Source organism: Verticillium alfalfae, genomic scaffold, assembly GCF_000150825.1.
Source record: "Verticillium alfalfae VaMs.102 supercont1.4 genomic scaffold, whole genome shotgun sequence".
Classification (NCBI taxonomy): Eukaryota; Fungi; Ascomycota; class Sordariomycetes; order Glomerellales; family Plectosphaerellaceae; genus Verticillium; species Verticillium alfalfae.
The window spans coordinates 2,089,033-2,107,209 of NW_003315035.1; the positions used below are offsets into that span (position 1 = coordinate 2,089,033).

General features: G+C 57.1%; 6 protein-coding genes across 6 annotated transcripts in view; 4 read left to right on the top strand and 2 right to left on the bottom strand.

Annotated features, from left to right (window-relative positions):
• VDBG_04111 (conserved hypothetical protein) overlaps positions 1–2,279 on the top strand; it is a gene marked incomplete at both ends in the record, with an annotated part of 2,880 nt that extends 601 nt beyond the window's left edge. Inside the window, one exon of the mRNA XM_003006112.1 lies at positions 51–2,279. Coding sequence (XP_003006158.1) covers positions 51–2,279 — 2,229 coding nt within the window. The remainder of the gene's footprint in view (positions 1–50) is intronic.
• Positions 2,280–2,938: 659 nt separating this feature from the next.
• VDBG_04112 (60S ribosomal protein L4) lies at positions 2,939–4,255 on the top strand (the record flags this gene model as incomplete). The annotated part of the gene is made up of 3 exons (XM_003006113.1): positions 2,939–3,143; positions 3,335–3,485; positions 3,553–4,255. The coding sequence occupies 3 exons, from the start codon at positions 2,939–2,941 to the stop codon at positions 4,253–4,255; spliced, it is 1,059 nt and encodes a 352-aa protein (XP_003006159.1).
• A 349-nt stretch (positions 4,256–4,604) lies between these two features.
• Positions 4,605–7,187, bottom strand: VDBG_04113 (aromatic amino acid aminotransferase; the record flags this gene model as incomplete). Its single annotated transcript, XM_003006114.1, has 3 exons — positions 4,605–5,349; positions 5,419–6,466; positions 6,650–7,187. 3 exons carry the CDS (start codon positions 6,795–6,797, stop codon positions 4,605–4,607), a joined length of 1,941 nt encoding a protein of 646 aa, XP_003006160.1.
• Positions 7,188–8,453: 1,266 nt separating this feature from the next.
• On the top strand, positions 8,454–12,418 carry VDBG_04114 (conserved hypothetical protein; the record flags this gene model as incomplete). Its single annotated transcript, XM_003006115.1, has 4 exons — positions 8,454–8,631; positions 8,687–9,053; positions 9,273–10,681; positions 10,800–12,418. 4 exons carry the CDS (start codon positions 8,454–8,456, stop codon positions 12,416–12,418), a joined length of 3,573 nt encoding a protein of 1,190 aa, XP_003006161.1.
• Positions 12,419–12,999: 581 nt separating this feature from the next.
• VDBG_04115 (conserved hypothetical protein) lies at positions 13,000–14,692 on the bottom strand (the record flags this gene model as incomplete). Its single annotated transcript, XM_003006116.1, has 1 exon — positions 13,000–14,692. One exon carries the CDS (start codon positions 14,254–14,256, stop codon positions 13,000–13,002), a length of 1,257 nt encoding a protein of 418 aa, XP_003006162.1.
• Positions 14,693–14,821: 129 nt separating this feature from the next.
• On the top strand, positions 14,822–15,668 carry VDBG_04116 (predicted protein; the record flags this gene model as incomplete). Its single annotated transcript, XM_003006117.1, has 3 exons — positions 14,822–14,990; positions 15,088–15,386; positions 15,477–15,668. The coding sequence occupies 3 exons, from the start codon at positions 14,822–14,824 to the stop codon at positions 15,666–15,668; spliced, it is 660 nt and encodes a 219-aa protein (XP_003006163.1).
• Positions 15,669–18,177: the final 2,509 nt, after the last annotated feature.

Below are 18,177 nucleotides of genomic sequence, written 5' to 3' on the forward strand. Positions count from 1 at the left end.
ATAAGGGGGACAAATGTGAACCAACTGTAAGCACAAATTGTGACTACGAGGCAAATACCGCTTGGAAATACGCCCCTCCCTCCGGAGATGAGAAGCTCGCAGAACCACGAGTGCCGCTGGAGAGGCGCAAGAGCAGACAGGATTTGCCTCGCATCGAAACAGAACTTGAAATGAAAGAGCCCCAGGCAAAGAACCACCACCGCAGCAAGTCAACAAACCACGCCATTGACCCTCCTGAATACTTTACGCCTCAGACCAGGAAGCGCGTCTCGGCGACAAAAGAGGAGCTTCTCTCGCCGCAGGTTATAAAACACTCAACTGGCGGACGCGATAAGGTCTACTATGACTATTCAAAGAGTCAGAGTAGGCCGCTGGCACCGCAGCGAAGCCGGTCCAACCTGGTGGAGAGGAGATCAGAAGAGACGTCCGGCCGCCCAACTCAATCGATGAGTCCAGGAGCAACCAGACGTTCGACCATGAACGCCGATGCTCCTAGGCCTGTTATGAAGGAGCCAGATGACCGGCCCAGCGAGTCATCTCGCCGCCGAGATGAATACAGAGAAGACAGCTCTTCCCGATACGAACGAAGGCGCGAGCAGCGTAATTCGACGTATCGGCGAGATTCGCCACTACGAAAACAACGCGACGGTAGTTCATCCAGCAGTGACTACGCAGCCAAGGCCCCATCTTCAAACACCCGACGAAGACGATCGACAGTGATTCACGATGACCGGCCGTACTTGTCGACTCCCACTCAGGAACGTACGAAGCCCCTGAGCGGCCGATCGAGGTCACGAGCTCCCACTTCGCCAATCCCATCTCCGCAGATTTCCGGCAAGTCCTTTGAAGAAAGTTTACAGCCGCAAGGCCCTCGCAGTTCCGCCACCTTTCCCACGCCTCGGAGTAGCCGCGAGTCCACCTTGCCGTATCCTGAGGACGACATCCTGCCGCGGAAAGATATCATGGGACCTCGTGAAGAGGAGCGTCGAGTACCACGTTCTCGCTCCCGAGTGCCGCCGACTTTGGCACCATCTGCATCGGTGCCGGCTGTGATGCCTTTCATGCCACCCGAACCATTCCATTCGGTTGACCTTACACGACCCCCAAGGCCAGTGACACCGGAAGCTCGAGCGTCGACATTACAGTTCGATCTGCGTCAGGATCAAGCATGGCCGCCCGCTCCTTTCGACCCCTCCAAGAACAGCCTGACCGTCGACCGGCCGGTGGGTGCCTACCGTCGCTATTCAGAAGATGCAGGGCGAGATGGCCCTGTTCAAATTCCGGACTGCCCCAGGACCAAAGGCGTGGCTGGCAAAATAGATTGGCTCTGCTTACCTCACTGCGACAACTTCAACATCTGCCCTGATTGTTGCTCGGGCGTCTTCGGAAAGTCGTCATTTCGCAGCGAATTCAAGGCCAACCTGTTCAGGTCTATCGACAAGCCCATCAGTTGTGACTTTGGGACGTCGCCGTGGTATCGCATCGCCTGGTTATTAACGCTCAAATACAACCAGCCCGATTTGCGACTTTTCCACCAGATTGCGAAGATTGCGAAGAACCAGCCGTGTCCAGGGGACCGCGTTGTGCTGCGGTCTTGGTACTCCATCCAGAACCCAAACCGGGATGGCACTTTGCCCGATTTCAACGTCTGTTATGAATGCGCCAAAACAATCGAAGTCCTCCTGCCCAGTCTTACAGGGTGTTTCATACAAACTCAGGCAATGGCGTTGCCTTCGAATAATATTTGTGCCATGCGTTACCATCCCGATCGCAAGCGATTCGTGCTTTATTTCGACGCCATGGAAACAACGTGCGACCAGGCTATCGCGGCGACCTCGGCACCGAATATTCCAAGCCTTGCCAAGACGATTGATCGCATCTCCATGTTCACGGAGTGTCGCGAGGATCGCCCTGTGGCGGGGGAAAATTGGTATGTCATGCAGCACTTACCAGAACTGGCGGTCTGCGGCGACTGCTACGATGACGTTGTGAAACCCCGGATTCTCCAAGACGGTCAGGTTGCCCGAAACTTTTCCATGCGGCCGAAGCAACTGAGCATCGCGACTTGCCAACTCTACTCTGAGCGCATGCGTGAGGTGTTTAGAAAAGCATGTCGGCGCAACGATGTCAAGTATCTGGAGGATAAGGTGTTGGAGAGACAGAAAATTGAGGCGAGCATTCACGCCGAGCTGGCCCGCCTGGACAAGCGTCGGGGACAGGATGAGTGGACGGAGAAGGAGATGGAAAAGCTCATCAGCACGTGGAAGAAGTGGGAATGATCATGGCCATGGAAGATTCGACGAAGCAATCATATGAATAATGAAATCAGAAAGAATACCAGATAGATATGATAGGATGAGAAACACTGACGATTGTTGGCGTGTCTGTTTTCCTACGTTGGAGTAATATTCACATTGTCAAGACACAGTCGAGAGACAGTTCGCTCCAGCATTGTGTGCTGCAGATTAATGGACAGCACTGGGAGACTGGGTGGTGAATAGCGCTGAAACAGCAATATGCAAGTACCGGAAATCATTGGGCAGATGGTGACAGCGGCGATGTGGATTTAGTTGCACAGTGCACAATTGAGGCACCTACTTACCTAGTTGGAAGCGGCCAAGCGGCCGAGCGGCGATTTTCGCGGTAGCTCACGTGACTGTGTACCCCACCACTCGCCAAATGTGGGTACGTACCGCTTAGGGTCTGCCCACCAAACTGGGCACCGCGACTGTGAGAAAATAATCTGGTGAATTTCTCTCGTGAGCCCTCCGAGTCGCAACCTTCACTCCCGTCACTAACCAACAGCACGAAGTCCACCCAGACCCAGGTACGAAAATTTGCAGCCTCAATTTTTCCTCTCGCAGCTGAACCTCAGCTCGACTGTCAACCAGACAACTAATTTGACATTTTCCTCTGCAGGGTCGATCACCAATTCACAATGGCTTCGCGACCTACTGTCACCATCATCGGCGGCGATGGCAAGGCCACCGGCAACACCCACACCTGGCCCGTCGTCTTCTCCAGCCCGATCCGTACCGATATCGTCCAGGATGTGCACAAGGGTCTGGCCAAGAACAAGCGCCAGCCTTACGCCGTGAGCGAGAAGGCCGGTGAACAGACTTCCGCCGAGTCTTGGGGAACTGGTTAGTCGTCACCTGGAGATCCCATGAGAAGGATGAAGGAAGGAAGCCGAACTGCTCGACGGTACTGCGCACGGCAAGAGTGGGAACTGCCGCGGGAAGAGAAATTCCGGGCGTGCGCAGGCTCGACGTCGGCTGCCTCTTGGGGAACATCTCGTACCGTTGGACTTTTTGTACTGACAAAAACACCACAGGTCGTGCCGTCGCCCGTATTCCCCGTGTCTCTGGTGGTGGTACCCACCGTGCCGGTCAGGCTGCCTTCGGTAACATGTGCCGTTCCGGTCGCATGTTCGCCCCTACCAAGGTCTGGCGCAAGTGGCACGTCAAGGTCAACCTGGGCCAGAAGTATGTTTTTTTCCCGCTCTCCTGCACCAGAATTCGAAGAGGAAGAAAAATACTGACCAAACCTCAGGCGCTACGCTGTTGCCTCTGCCCTGGCTGCCTCTGCCGTCGCTCCCCTCCTGCTCGCCCGTGGCCACCGTATCTCCAACGTCGTCGAGGTTCCCCTCGTCATCGACTCTGATGCCTTCAAGAGCGCCGCTTTCGCCAAGACCTCTGCCGCCGCCGGTCTCCTGAAGTCCGTCGGTGCCGGCCCTGACCTCGACAAGGTCAAGAAGTCCAAGAAGCTCCGTGCCGGTAAGGGTAAGATGCGTGGTCGTCGTTTCCGCCAGCGCCGCGGCCCCCTGGTCGTCTACGACCCCGAGGTTGACGGCAAGGAGCTCATCTCTGGATTCCGCAACATTGCCGGTGTCGAGACCTCCGCCGTCACCGACCTCAACCTCCTCCAGCTCGCCCCCGGTGGTCACCTCGGCCGCTTCATCGTCTGGACCTCGGCCGCCTTCAAGGCCCTCGACACCATCTACGGCACCACCACCACCCCCTCCGAGCTCAAGAAGGACTTCCTCCTGCCCTCCAACATCATCTCCCAGTCTGACCTCAGCCGTCTCATCAACTCCCAGGAGACCCAGTCGGCCATCCGCGAGGCCAAGGGTGGCCCCACCACCCGCCGCTCCGCCGTGCAGAAGAAGAACCCTCTGCGCAACAAGCAGGTCATGCTCCGCCTCAACCCCTACGCCGCAGTGTTCGCCAAGGAGGCTGCCCAGAAGAAGAACTAAGACCGCCCTCGCAAAGAGGAGTGGTTTCGGTTTCGGTATCTGCGTACGACGTCGGGAAAAGGGACGAGAGTTTGGCTCTGGCATGCATGGTTTCTACTCGGGGCGTAATGGCAACTAGGAATGTTGACCTCTTCATCAATGAAAGAAGATTCCCATTATGACTCTACACCAACGTCTTCCGCTACCCCCTGTGATGTACATGTGCATTTTGCTGACAGGAAAAAAATCGTAGTTTCGCACGTCTCACCTCAACAGGTCTCGGCATGTTTGTAGTCTGTCTGTCATAATTGTCGTGTCTCGTAGACTAGGTATGATTCTACCACTGTGAAGGCTCCATCGTGAGCCGCACTCAGCATCCCATGCCCATGCCCATCAAATTGCCCATGCCCTCGTCCCCAAGCGCCTCGGCGCCATTGAACTCATCCAAGAGCTCCTCAATCTCGCGCACGCTCTTGATCCGCCAGAACTTGTGCACAGTGCCAACGAAGCGCTCCGAGCAGGGCTCAATCTCCTCCTCCGCCACAGCCGCAAAGCAGAGCCTGAAGTACGCCCACGCGCTCTCGGACCTGATCCTCTCGTCGGCAGCAAACATGAGGCCCGGCGCCGGGATGACGAGGTGCGGCCGCCGCGTGCCGAGCGCCAGGAGAGCATGGCTCAGCACGGCGCCGTCGACGACGTCGAGGCCGCCGTCGGCAGTGCCGCGGCCCCGGGCCTGCCACAGCGGGTGCGTCTCGAACCGCAGCCGCAGCCAGAGGAACATGCCGCCGCGGGCCCAGTCAAAGTCATAGAGGCGCGTCTTGGTGACGACGCCCCAGTCGGCGAGGTCGTCGCGCGTCGGCGTCGACTGCTTGAGCTGGTGGTCGCCCGCTTCGAGGATTCGCGCCATGCGCACATGCCCCGCTCGTACTGGCCCGGAGGCCGCGAGCCAGCGCACCCAGCCCGACGTGTCCCAGCCGCAAAAGGCGAGGCGCTGAGCCGCCGGCAGGGCGGCGTACGCGGCCTTGCGCGTCCGGGCTGGAGAGCCGATGATGAAGCTCCGAGACCAGGCCTTGCACGAAAGCCCGAAGGGCTGCTGGGTGGTCGTTTCGGTGATTCTGCGTCGTTGATGTCAGGTTGGTGCTCTATGGGGGGGGGGGAAACAATGGGAGGTAGAATGGGCTTACCTTGTGAAGCGCTCGATGAACTCAGGTTGTGCGGTTATCCAGCCGAGGCGGCAGCCGGGGGCGATCGTCTTGGAAAAGGTGTCGAGTCGAATGACTCTGCCGTCAACATCAATGCTGAGGTAAGACGGCACCAGGGAATCGAGAAACTCGTAGCCAGACGAATTGACCGGCTTCGGTGTCGGCTTGGGCGGCGGCACAGGCTTGCCTCGCGAGGCGGCCTCCTCGGCCGCAGCGGACGGGTACTGAAGATACCAGTACGGGTCGTCCTCGACGATGATGACATCGTACTTCTGGCACAGCGCATAGATGGCCTTGCGCCTCTCGACAGACAGGACGCCGCTCGTTGGGTTGTGGCCCATGGTGACGGTGTACATGATGCGAGGCCTCTTGCCGTCAAGATCGTTCCACCCACTGAGGACTTCCTCAAGCCCGCCAGGTCCGTCGGCACGCATGCCCTCGGCGTCGATCTCGACGGGCACAGGCCGCACGCCACGGGGCATGCTCTGCGCGAGGACGTTGGAGTAGAGGAACTTCTCAACAAGGAGGTGGGGGCGGTCGCGTGGGGAATCATGACGGGCATCCCACGGGGTCACGAGGAGCTCGAGTGACTTGGCCATGCCGTCTGTCGAACCGCAGGTGAGGATGACCTCGGGGCCCTTTGCATAGGGGACATTGGGGTGAAGGTTTGTGCGGGCAAAGTGGCGTATGTAGGCCAGGAGCGGTGCGTAGCCTTCTGCGGTTCCGTACTGGAGAGCCGTGGTGACGTCAATCTTCCTGAAGGGATCTGTTTGGGGATCGCTCATGGGCACAGTAAGATGCTGTGCGTTTTGAGGCCCGTCGTCTTTGTGCTTGGTCGCCTTCGTCTTGCATGTGTCGGCATGCTTGTTCTTAGCTACACCATTCGGAGCCGACGACAGGCCAGACACAGCCAGCCGGTCGGCGAGGGCCTCCGGGTTTGGGGGCTCGTTGGGCGAGGGTGTCCATCGTTCAGGTTTGGCGGCTTGCGCTTCGAGTGTGTCGAAGGGGAAGAATTGGGCGTTCGGGAGACCTGGAAGACTGAATCAGCAATTGGCACCCTTTATGCCGCTGGATTGTGGAGGCGAGGGAATGGAGACAGCCTTTGCGATCGAATCATGGATGGGCTGGAGATGGCGTATGCAGTGTGACAGTATAGTTGTTGCTCGGGTAGGACGATTGGAGACGCATCAACGTCGAGCTTTATCAGACTCACCTCCCGCTAGGTTGCCCAATCCTGGAATCTGAAAGTACTTGTAGTACTTCTTAATGGCGCTGGGCTCCCGCAGATTGGTGATGGTCGAGTAGTGGTGGCTCAAGTCCAGAGGCGGCGGCTTCGGCCGAGTGGTCAACGGGGTCTCCATGTCGGGTCCGTGCAAGTCTCACTCGGGGCTGAGACAGACTGCTTTCAGTGATCGGTGTGGAAGGCAGAACGGTCGGACGGCGAAATCCCACGTGGCCAATCTTGGACAGGTCGTCGGACAATAGTCAACAAGATGAGAAAGTACAAAATAGATCTGGGGAGACGGGCTTGACCTCAGCAGCTCTCGTCAGGGCAGTTGGGAAGGATGCCTGCAACGACATCGGATTACAAATCGCCGAATTCAACGCCACTATCGGCCATCCATGGAGCGTGGAGCGGCCATGGCGACATTCCCGTTTGGAAATTCGTCAGAACCTCCACTCTTCACGACACGTACGACGCTACCAGCAACTGACTCCGGTGCTTGGCGGCTTGGACCCTTTCGCTTCCCCGTGCTCAGCGCTTGTCATCACTTGGTATACCTGAATGATGGCCACCCAAGCAACAGCAGCCTCAATGGACGAATTCTGGACACGGTCTGCACAGCATACCTCTCTCTATATAGCGAGCATCTGCTCTCCGATAAGGTTAAGTGTAAGTGGGTCGGCGACCGATCACTGGTCATCTCTCGATGCAACCATGTGGAAGTCATGCGACCAATACACTGCACATCTGGAAGGTCGGAATTTGGGGCCTCGTCACCAACGGGACTGAGCGTGTTGGCCCGACCTTTCGCCAGCAGACGTACTGATGCACTGACTCGGGTCCCTCGGCGTCCAACACTGTAGGACGTACTGATTCACACCCCCAAGATTAGCGTGTGCAGCGACCGAATGCAGCAATCCCGGCTCGCCTTTGGAGACGGACATATTCGAAGCAGCCATCGGAGGCGGCTTGGCCATATCCAAAGCATTTCAAATGTTGCACCTGATGCACTATCGTGAAATGGAATTCGACTGAGAGCAATCGTGCCTATCCGCAGGTTGTCATGCAATAGCACCTTCACCACTCTCAGCAGTACCCTCGGATGATCAATGAGAGGAGGTCCCATACGTTGTCGTCGCAGGCTGCGTTGCTGAGCTAAGAAGTCCAACGCCACATAGTGCACCAGCCAAGCCTCATCCCCCTTCAGCATTCCTCTCTCCCTGTGCTAGCACCCAAGTACGCCAATATGCTCAATTGCCGAGATATCGTGCAGAAACCAACATCCGTTATGCGGTTATCATAATCGACCGTACTCTGCTATTGACGAGCGAGACCTCTTCGCGCTTGTGTGGGGGGCCCCCGCCTATCCGCCCCCAAGCTCCCGGTTGTCGGCGCTTAATAGCACGCTCCCATTCATCACTGCCCATCGCGATGACCATTCAAGCGACCTCATCCAGCTTCCGCGCGTTTCAGTCCCCGCTTTGACAGGCACAGCTGCTGTGCCTTGCATAACCTCGTACCAACCGCAGCTTGTCACCGGCGAATCACAGGCCGGCGACATGGAGGCACACTACGAGTTCATCTTGGTCGACCGTTCCACCGGGACCGCCTCCTCTCCATGGGCGGCTCTCTTAGTGCCATAAGACGCGGCAGCGTTCCCGCGTGGGACGGGCCGCTCGTCTCTGGGCTTTCGTCCTCTTTCTTCCTTGCTCGTCTAGCCCTAGGGCCGTTTCCTCTTTCTTTATAGCTGCCAGAGTTTACTCTTCTGGTGGTTATTTTGTTGCACCTCGCCATGTTCTGGACGAGCAAGAGGCCTGTGGTCGCGCTGACAGAGGTCTCTTCGTATGACAAAGACTCACGGAATACCTCCCCGGCGGAGGAGACGACACCTTCAGGACGAACAGAGTCTCGAAAGTCGAGTTTCCCATGGACACTAGAGAAGACGGACAGCGAGTGCAGCCTGGTCGGTGGTATGAGGTTCGATCCGAATTACTATTAGTATCACAAGAAGACTAATTGTCCTAGAGCATAAGCATGGCTGGAAACCCATGTCAATGCGAGCACAGACTCTTCTGCCCTTTACCATCATCTCTGCACTCATTGCAATCGGCACGGAGCTACTCGCAGTACAAAGCAACCGCGAGGGCGGCTTAGCCCTTGTCCACCAGCCGGAAGACAACACTGCTGCAACCAATTTCGCCTACCTCTTTCTACCTACAATAGTTGCTGTGTTTTACAGTATGATATGGAGTTGGGTTGACCTGGATGTCAAACGGATCCAACCCTGGCTCGAGTTGTCTGCGACAAACGGCGCTACCGGAAAAGATTCACTCTTCTCGGAATATCCTTACAACTTCATTGGCTTCGTTCCATTCAGCGCTGCTAAACGCCGGTCAGTAGATTCCTTTGCCTCGGCATCTATGTCTCCAGACCCGGCTTGTACGGGGCCAAGCTCGGGACATCATGGTGGCAATCTGCCTAGAAGCTGACCTGAACTTGAAGTCACTGGCCGACGTTTCTTACTGGCATCAGCATGATAATTATCTTCTGGCTCATCACACCTCTTCAAAGTTCCGTCATCGGATCAGGGCTAGTGGTTGTCAAAAAGCAGCTTCCAGTGGGCCATAACCTCGTCGTTTCTGCCTGCAAGTAACCAATCCGTTTTGCTCGACCAGTCCATCATGAACGTCGGGTTTGCGACAACATGGCTTGGCCAGCCACTTCTGCCTTTTACAACACCCGATTATACTCTGTTGCCCTTCAAAGCATCCCAGTCTCCCGACACTGGTGGGCCGGCGGCGAACTGGACAGGCACGACCACGAAACTGACCACCGAACTTGAGTGTTGGCCCGCGGCTATCAGCGATAGCCCAATCTATGGCGCCTATCACTTCAATAACGGGCGAGGCTGTAATGCCAGTACGATAGTCCCATACAACTCACACGCAGGCAAATATCCTTTTAGGTTGCTTTACATTGGGTATCACAACGATGCTCATGCAGATTATTTCCTAGCTGGCCCAACTTGTTCCCGCAATACGTCAAACCAGTTTTTGGCTATTTGGAGTGCTTTTGTCGAGGTGGGCAAGACCAACGTAACGGCGGTGTTTTGCGAGGCGACGTACTACAAGCAAAAGGTATCTGCCACCGTCTCAGGACCTAGATCTATTCCGATTGAGGACAGCATCATTCCTCTTGGCCCTCGCGAAACACTTTTGGACACAGAGTTCAACCATACGGGCCTCCATTATCTCCTCGGCAGCGGAGTGTCAGCTGTCGCGACGGATCGGGATTGGTATGCTCACCATTTCCTGGAGCAGTACACCCGCCTTTATGACACCGGCTTTTCTTTGCCTGCGTCTCCCATGGTTGGCTTTGCAGTTGGATCGGACCCTAGCAAACCGGCCAAAGATTATGGCAACCATACCGCGCTAGGGCAAGCATTCGTGGCGCCACAAAAGATGCTCTTTCATCTGGCTGTCAACAAGGTCCTGGCAGATGCGGATGATGTAGCTCCCACGAATGGCGCGGCGACATATTTTATGCATGGGTTCATCGTCAGTAGACCGATATCCATTGTCGTCGAGACTCTGCTCCTGCTTGTTGGTGCCATGTCGCTGGCACTCCTCTGGTGTATTCAAGCCAAGGAGAGTAAGCTACTGGGAGAACCAGGATCTGTCAGCGCACTGATTCAGGTTATCCGGAAGAGCCCAGAGCTGCTTAATGAGTTCTCTGGGCAGGGATCTACGCCTGAAGAGAAGCTTCGTAATGAGTTCGAGGACGAAAGGTTCAGATTATGCTGCGGGTGTGATTCTGCATCTGGTGCCACAGAACTCAAGGTCTTGGGGTCAGGAGATCGGCCTGACAGGATCCTGTCGCTCTTCCGGCCTTCTGCAGGTCATTACGAACCTGTTGAGCCGCTAGCTCTTCGAACATGCAGTGGCATTGCTTTTATCATGGCTTTACTGGCAATGCTAGCTGGGCTTACATACTTGAAAGTAAAGGAAGAAGCTCTTGGTGGTCTGTTACCCTCCTTCCATATCCATTTTGTCTGCTAACAGCAGTCAATCACCAGGTCTCATCCGTCCCTCTGAAAGCTTTGAGGTTCTACTGATTTTACAAAGTTTCATTCCAACAGTGCTTGCGACTCTGATAGAGCCATTCTGGGTGCTGGTAAACCGCCTTCTTTGCGTCCTCCAACCGTTCAAGGACCTTTTCGAAGGTCGAAGCACAAGTAGAGGATCGGTCGACGCAACCTACACCTCGATTCCGCCGCAACTCGTGGTCTGGCGCGCACTGCGGGCACGACACTATATGCTGGCCATAGTTTGTATCATGGCGCTTCTTTGCGATGTTCTGGCCGTTGGCCTTGGTGGTCTGTTTAACGAAGGTCCCACGCGTTCTGAATACTCGATTCAATTCAAACACGATGCGGCACCACGACTAAGTAATGGCTCCCTCACTACTTTCGCCAACATGCTCAGGATGCCCTATCCGTATGAGGAGCACTTCTACGTCACTTCAGCCAACATCACTTTGAACACAACACTCCCGCCTTGGACCTCGACAGAGTACTTCTTCCAGCCATTCTCCGCATACCAGGCTGGCGGTAAAAACACAACCGAAATTCTTCGGGGGCGGACACGTGGATATGGTATTGATCCCCAATGCGAGACGGCTACATCGAACACGCAACCACCCTCAGTGGATTTAACCGACTTCAAGGACAAGCACTCTATAGCGAAGTCTCTCGGATGCACCGATGTCTATCAACCAGAATACCTTCGCTTGAACGAATCTACAGCACCACCGCAGGGCCCGTCTTCCGTCGAATCCCCAGACACATTTCTATCTGGCAGGCTGGCCGAACCATGCGCAAAGACGTTCATCATGGGCTGGGGTCGAACATCGAACGGCAGCGACGCCAATGGCACCGTGGAGTCTGGCTTCGTGCTCTGTTATCCTCGCTTCCGCACTGCCTTGTTTGACGTCACGATCAACACCGAAGGTCACGTCCTCGAATACGAAAAGGCCAGCGAGATGGAGTACGGCCTCGGTTACCCTGGCTTCACTAACCAGACAGACAACCTTATCATTGTTTCGAACAACATCATCGCTAAAGCCGAGGGGCGCTGGCATAACCACACCTTCACCCGCGACTGGATGAGCGAACTCATCAGGCTGGAAACGAACAGTTCCGATTTTGTCGACCCCCTCCAGCCCCTGCCGAGCCCGGAAACCATGCTCAATCACGTGGGCCCGATGTACACACGTCTCTTCGCCCTGTTCCTCGGCCTCAACTCCTTCATCTTTGATAATGATACCTCTGCCGAGCCGGCCTTTGAAGGCCAGCGATGGGCCCGTGAGACGCGCATCTTTATGTCCGAACCTGCCTTCATCGTCAGTACGACCATCCTCAGCCTCAGCCTCGTCGTCGCCGCCGTGCTCTACGGCTGGTCCATCGTCTTCTTCTTGCCACGGATGCCGACAAACATCGCCTCCGTGCTGGCCTACGTGGCGGCCAGCACGGCCGTAAGGGAGTGCAGCCCCAAGCAGTACGAGTCTCCCACGTTTAGTTTCGGGAGGTACATCGGCGTTGACGGGAGGGCGCACGTGGGCATCGATGCGGACCCATCGGTGGTGCCGATACAGCTTGAATCGTTGAGGAAAGGCAACACCAATCCTAGGCGAAGCTGGTTGGGGAGACTGAGAAAACGCCACATAGGAGAACACGGGGCTGGCGATACGTGGCTGTGATGAGCAGTGCCTACATGAGCGTTGGCAGTGGATACTACAAACGCCGATAATCTTTTGCATCAAAGTTCATACTCTCTGCAAGGCAGTCGGAAACGATATGTACCGGCTGATATCAGATGAAAGACTGTGTTCGAGACACTCCGTTGTCGAAATTTGTCTGGTTTGCGGCTCTGTGAACTGATGAGAGTGCCTACATTCCGCGACGTCAAATTGCAGCGCGGTCGCGACACAAAAGGTGTTTGAGTTCTCAGAGTACATCTGGAATGTGTTTTGTTGATACTCAAGATGCTCCTGTAAGGATGCTCTGATCTAACCGTACACGTTGCCCGTTCACCAATCGGTGACATGCATAAGATAATGTTTCTATGTACAAGAAAAAATGCGGAAGGAAGATGCCACTGGACCATGCCATGACTCCTCAATGATAAAAATGACCCAAACACCCCGTGAACCTGCCCCCACCCGTTTGGTACCCGTAACCTTATCCATAATACCGCCCCCAAGTCCCAGATGGCCCATCATGTTCCCTACGGGTATCACACTTTGTTTGAAGAGAACAAGATCGAAAGATCGCCGTCTCTTTAGGCAGAAATGCTGCGGATTACGCGCTTCCTGCCGTTGCGGGTCACAATCATGTTGATGTTGGCGCTCTGGCCAGCCTCACAACTAGTGCCAGCAGCAAGCTGCATGACGACGGACCAAGCTCCGCTGGCACAGCGCTGGAAGGAGGTGCCACCGACGCAGTTCCACTCGCCCTCGTTGGCACAAGCAGAGCCAGGCGTGGTGGCAGTGTTGTTGTCGGTGGGAGGAACAGGAGCCTCAGTCTCAGGAGTGTCCTGGACAGGAGCCTCGGAGATGGGGTCAGTGATGACGGGAGTCTCAGGCTGGGGAGTAGGCTCGGTGACCTCGGGAGTCTCGGGCTGAGGAGCAGGCGCAGGCTCCTCCGTGGAAGGCTGCTCAGGAGCAGGCTCGAATGAAGGCGCCTCAGTGGGAGCAGGGGCCTGAGTGTCGGGGACGGGGATGAAAACACCGCCGGGGAGAGAAGGCGCGGCTCCGCCGGCTCCGCCAGTCGGGGTGGGAGCCTCAGTGGTAGGAGGGGCAGTGGTGGGGGCAGGCTCGCTGCCTCCGTTGCCGCCTCCGTTGCCACCACTGCCAGCCTGGCAGCTAGCTCCAGTGGGCGCAGCGAAGACAGAAGTAGCGCCGTTCAACTTCTCGACAACTTGGCCAGGGTTAGGGAACTGGAGGTCGGTGTCGGCAGGGGTTCCGCATCCGTTGCCGATGTTAGCGGTGAACATGTCAGGAAGCGCGTTGTAAGCCGACTCGGAGCCGCCGGTGCCGGTGAGAGTGACGGGACCGCAGTTCATGTACATCTCACGGTTGCCGACCTTGTTGAACCAGGTCCAGGCAATGGTGCCGTTGCCGGCGGGGATGTCGCTGGGGATGTCAAAGGAGTACTTGAACGGGGTCTCGAGGTTGGCGTTCTCGGGCAGGTTGCCAGGGGTGTCCTGGGCAGGGCAGCCACCCTCGATAGACTTGATGACCTTCCAGACGGAGTTCTTGTTCGGCTGGGCGTCGTAGGTGATGGAGATTTGGCACGAGCCACCACCGTGGACGGCAGAGCCAACGAAGGCCAAGGGGTTGCCGCTGGAGCCGAGGGCGTAGACGTTGGAGGCGCCGTCAGCGCTGTAGGCGCTGTTCTTGCAGGGGAAGTTGGATCCGTCGGCCTCGAGGGGGCTGTTGTCGAGGCTGGCAGCGCCGTAGGGGACGGGGGAGCTCATCTTCATGTGGGCGCTGGCCAGACCGACCAGGCCGCCGAAAACAAGAGTCTTTGCGTACATTTTGATTTCGTGAGTTGCGTAAGAGATTTTTTGAGTGTGGGTTGCGTGAGTGATCGTACGAGTTGCTGTGAAAGCTGCGGTAGAGTGTTTCTGAACGTTCCGGACGTAGATGTCTCTAGTGCAGTGTCGTTTGATATCCGAAGAGATTGTGGTAAACCGGCGAGCTAGTCAAGAGATGTCTGCTATGTTTGATTGCTGAAGCTGTGGAAGCTGGTAGACAGGTGTAGACTGTTCGTCGAGTTGATGAAACTTGGTTGCTGTGAAAGGATGGTAATGCGCCAGGCGTGTTTGGATAGATAAGCAAGTTTGGACAAGGGCTAGCCTCGTGTGAAGGAGTGAAAAAATGAGAAGGTCGAAACGACACAGCTGCTCTGATCTGAAGCCCACGAAAGGAATGTGAAAGACGTGATGAACGAAAGAAGGGTGTTGGTAGATGTCGGGATGGAGGGGGTACTTTATAAGACAAGGAGAGGAACTCAGGGACGTGAGGAACGGAGGGGACGTCAGTGCTCCAGGAGGAGGTGGTCTGCGAGGCCTGCAAGGCCAGGCCCCCCAAGGACCAACCATGACGGCCAGCGGGCACGAATGCCGGCGTAGGCGTACGGATCACGACGCTAGAGGCGCAAGTGGAAGGAGAGGGCAAACAGGGTCAGGAACAGACGCGGGAACGGACATCGATCCCGGAATGATTGGTGGTCGATGGATCCAGGGTTGGACGCGGGAAGGGGGAGTGTGTTCCCTTCGCAGGTCGGCGGAGGACTGGATCAAGAAGGTCCCACTTTGGAGTGGTCGGGAGACATGGCGTCGCTGCTAGGCGGCGGCCCAAGACAGGCGAGCGAGGAGGACGGGCCAGTCAGGCCAAGACTTTGGCATCTGGACATGGGATTTCGAGGCATGATGGATCGACCCAGGGGGTACGGGGGGTCCGGCCGGTGATGGTGGCATGGCCGACTGCATGCTGTGATAGGACGGTGCCTTGCGATGCCTCCCTCCTCGGGCTGTTTCGCCCAGCTACTAGCCAGGGACCGAAAAGTGGAGGGTCGTGGCGATCTCCAGCGCGGGACGGATGGCTAGAAGGCCCCCCGCCCCTGACTCGGATTGACGAGAACACGCGCAGCAGGGAGGCTGAGGTGAGGTGAGCAAGGGGAGCTGGGAATGAAATGCACAGACTGTGGAATTTTTTTCGTGCTGGTGGCAATACCTGGGATCAACCCCGCAAGCCGCAGCCCGGCATGCGAATGAGCAAAAAGGGGCAGCGGAGCGGGCCAGGTCCAGGTGGTGGTGATGGCAGACAGGCTACTGCAAGGCACACCAGTGTGATACGACGCTTCAACGGGGGTGGGGGAATCGCATCGTCGAGGGGACACTTGCAGTGCCTAGCTGCGGCATGCCTCTGGAGGGAGGGAGCGTGAGAGCAAAGGTGCTGTGCAGGTGCCATCGTTCCCCTACCCCCATCGTGTGTGCTTGTCCTAGCCTGTCGATCTGCTTCGCTTGCCGACTTTTCGCGCACAACAAGTCCCTCATACACGTCCATCGCATCACGATGGGGATGCCCAGGCGCCCGGCCACAACAGCCATCGTTGTCCATAATCCAGAGCAACATGTCGTCGTGTCGAGACGATGGTGCTTCCTGAGGCGGGGATTGGTAGTGGTCTCACGAGGCGGCCGCAGGCGGTCTCCAATCAGGTCTCGTCGAACCGTGTCCTTGGAGCCATTGGAGGCCGCAGCTTGTGACCCAAGGCCGCCCTCGTGGCCAGTCAGATGCGACGCCAGCCCCTGGCACAAAAACACCAAAAGAGACGTCAGTGTGGACGCCAACTGGGTGGATCTGGGGCCCAGAGTCCAACCCTCCTCCCCCTGTCATCCAGCCCCTGGCCCCTGCGGCTCGACCCCTGATGTCTTTTTTGCATCTAGGTTGTCCCTCCCGGCCTCCCCTGCGCTGTCGTCTCTGCAGAGGCCATGATCATTCGACATTCCCTACCCGGAAAGGCCTGGAAGAGCACGGAGGCAAGGAAGGACCGCCGAAGAAGAGGATGGACGAACAGCCCCGGGCCCCCAGCTTGCCGTGTGACGTTGCCTTGTAGCGAGCTGGTGGCAGGGGCAGCAGAAGAGTGGCCGAGAAGGAAACAAGGCGTGCAGCGTTACAGCAGAATGGTTCCTCTGCCCCGGACGGCTGTGGCTGCCATGGCTGGCGAACTTCCCCTTCTTTGCTTCTGTTTGTTTCAAGGTAACAAGAGTCGTGACGAAACGTATGGTCGCGTCGTTCAAGACAATAGACTGGTCGACCAAGTCTCCCAGCCAGTGACGAACAAGTCAGACTAGAGCGCGGGCGGCACGGGAAAGCCAGTCGGTCTTTTTTGGTCGGTCGGCCGATAGCTCGCCAGCCTACCATGGCGATCAGGATGCGCACCTTCAAACGGGAGACGGACATCCTGCTGACAGCCACACACGCGCGCTCTGGCGGCCCAGCGAACACGCGAGTCACAGAAGCGGCCCTGCCGCCGGCCATGGACGCTCAGGACGCACAAGACCGAGTCGTCCCATGTTGTGTGCACCAGCTGATCTGCTCCACAAGCTCCCACGGGCCACGGCAGGCAGGCAGTCCGATAAACATTTTGCACATACGCATTCCTGAGCCTCCGTAGCGAGCACTGCACAGAAATGCGCTGGCCTATTTCTGGGGGCTGTGTGCCCTCGGCTGCGAGTGGGTGGAATGCGGTGAAGTCTGGCTTGGCTTCTGGAGGTCGCCAACGTGGCCGATGTCACTCACCCTTCGGATCTTTTTCGCTGTGGATCCCTCCCCACAAGTCGCTGGCACTGCCAGGCAGCATAAAGTCGATCATTGATGCGGAATACGATGCTCGTGTGCTAAGTATGGAGCAGCCTTGCGTCGTCTGAGTAATGCGCAACCAGGTACGAGCAGTCGTGTGGCGAGGTGAAGAGCTGAACGCACGCCACGGCAACAGGGAGCCGTTCGTTCGTCGCCCTGCGCTGCGCTGCGCTGCGCTGCACTGTTCACGTTACTTCTAAGTCTGTGAACCATTGGTCGTCGTTCAAATGCCTCTTCACATGATGCCAAGTGCATTCCGCTCCGTCCACTGCCAACCACCCAGTGAGATCTCGCTGGCACCATGCGGAGGGCGGCCGACAGGGACAGGCCATCGAACACGCTACACCGGATCCAGGACGGCGTTGACGGATGGCTCGTGCTCGCAGGGATAGATCCAGGGGGCCCAGCCACGATGTGACTCTGCAATGGAGAGGAGAAGGGCGAAGAAGGCTGGGAAGAACCGGGGACCAAAGACGACCAGAGACCACAAGCCCAGCAACTCGGCCTCGTGTCTTTCATTCGCTGCCACCCACATCAGCCCGTGGCCAGCGTGGTAAAAGGTGCCATGCCACTGCTGGTGAAACACTCTCGGTTTCAGCGGCCAAGCATTTCCGATCCTGTCGTCGTCCGCCTGGCGGGCCTCTTTGAAGCCTGACTGCTGGCGACCGTGAGGAAAACGGACACCGCTCGACAGCATGCATCGCGAAAGAGTCGAATGACAGTCATCGACGTCCTTTGAAGCGCCAGCCTGGTGTCAAGTGTCTGGTGTAAGCGCTCAGTCCAAACTATCGGGACCGGTCCTGGAGTCGTGGCGGTCACGGAGAGGAAATGGAGCCCAACGCATGCGGCCCTGCATGCGACCCTTAACCTCTCATCGCCCGTTCGCTCGTCATCGCAGTCACTGCAGCATTTGCCTATCTTCCTTCTTCGCGAGCCGCCTCTCCTGCTCCCTCCTGCCGCTCTGGCCACCGGTGCTTTGCCACCCTGTGACCTTCACTATCCAGTCTGCCTCGTCCCAATAATTCATCCGAATTATTCGTCCGAGTATTCGGCCCCGGTGCTTGCTTGGTGAACGCCTACTGCAGTGACTG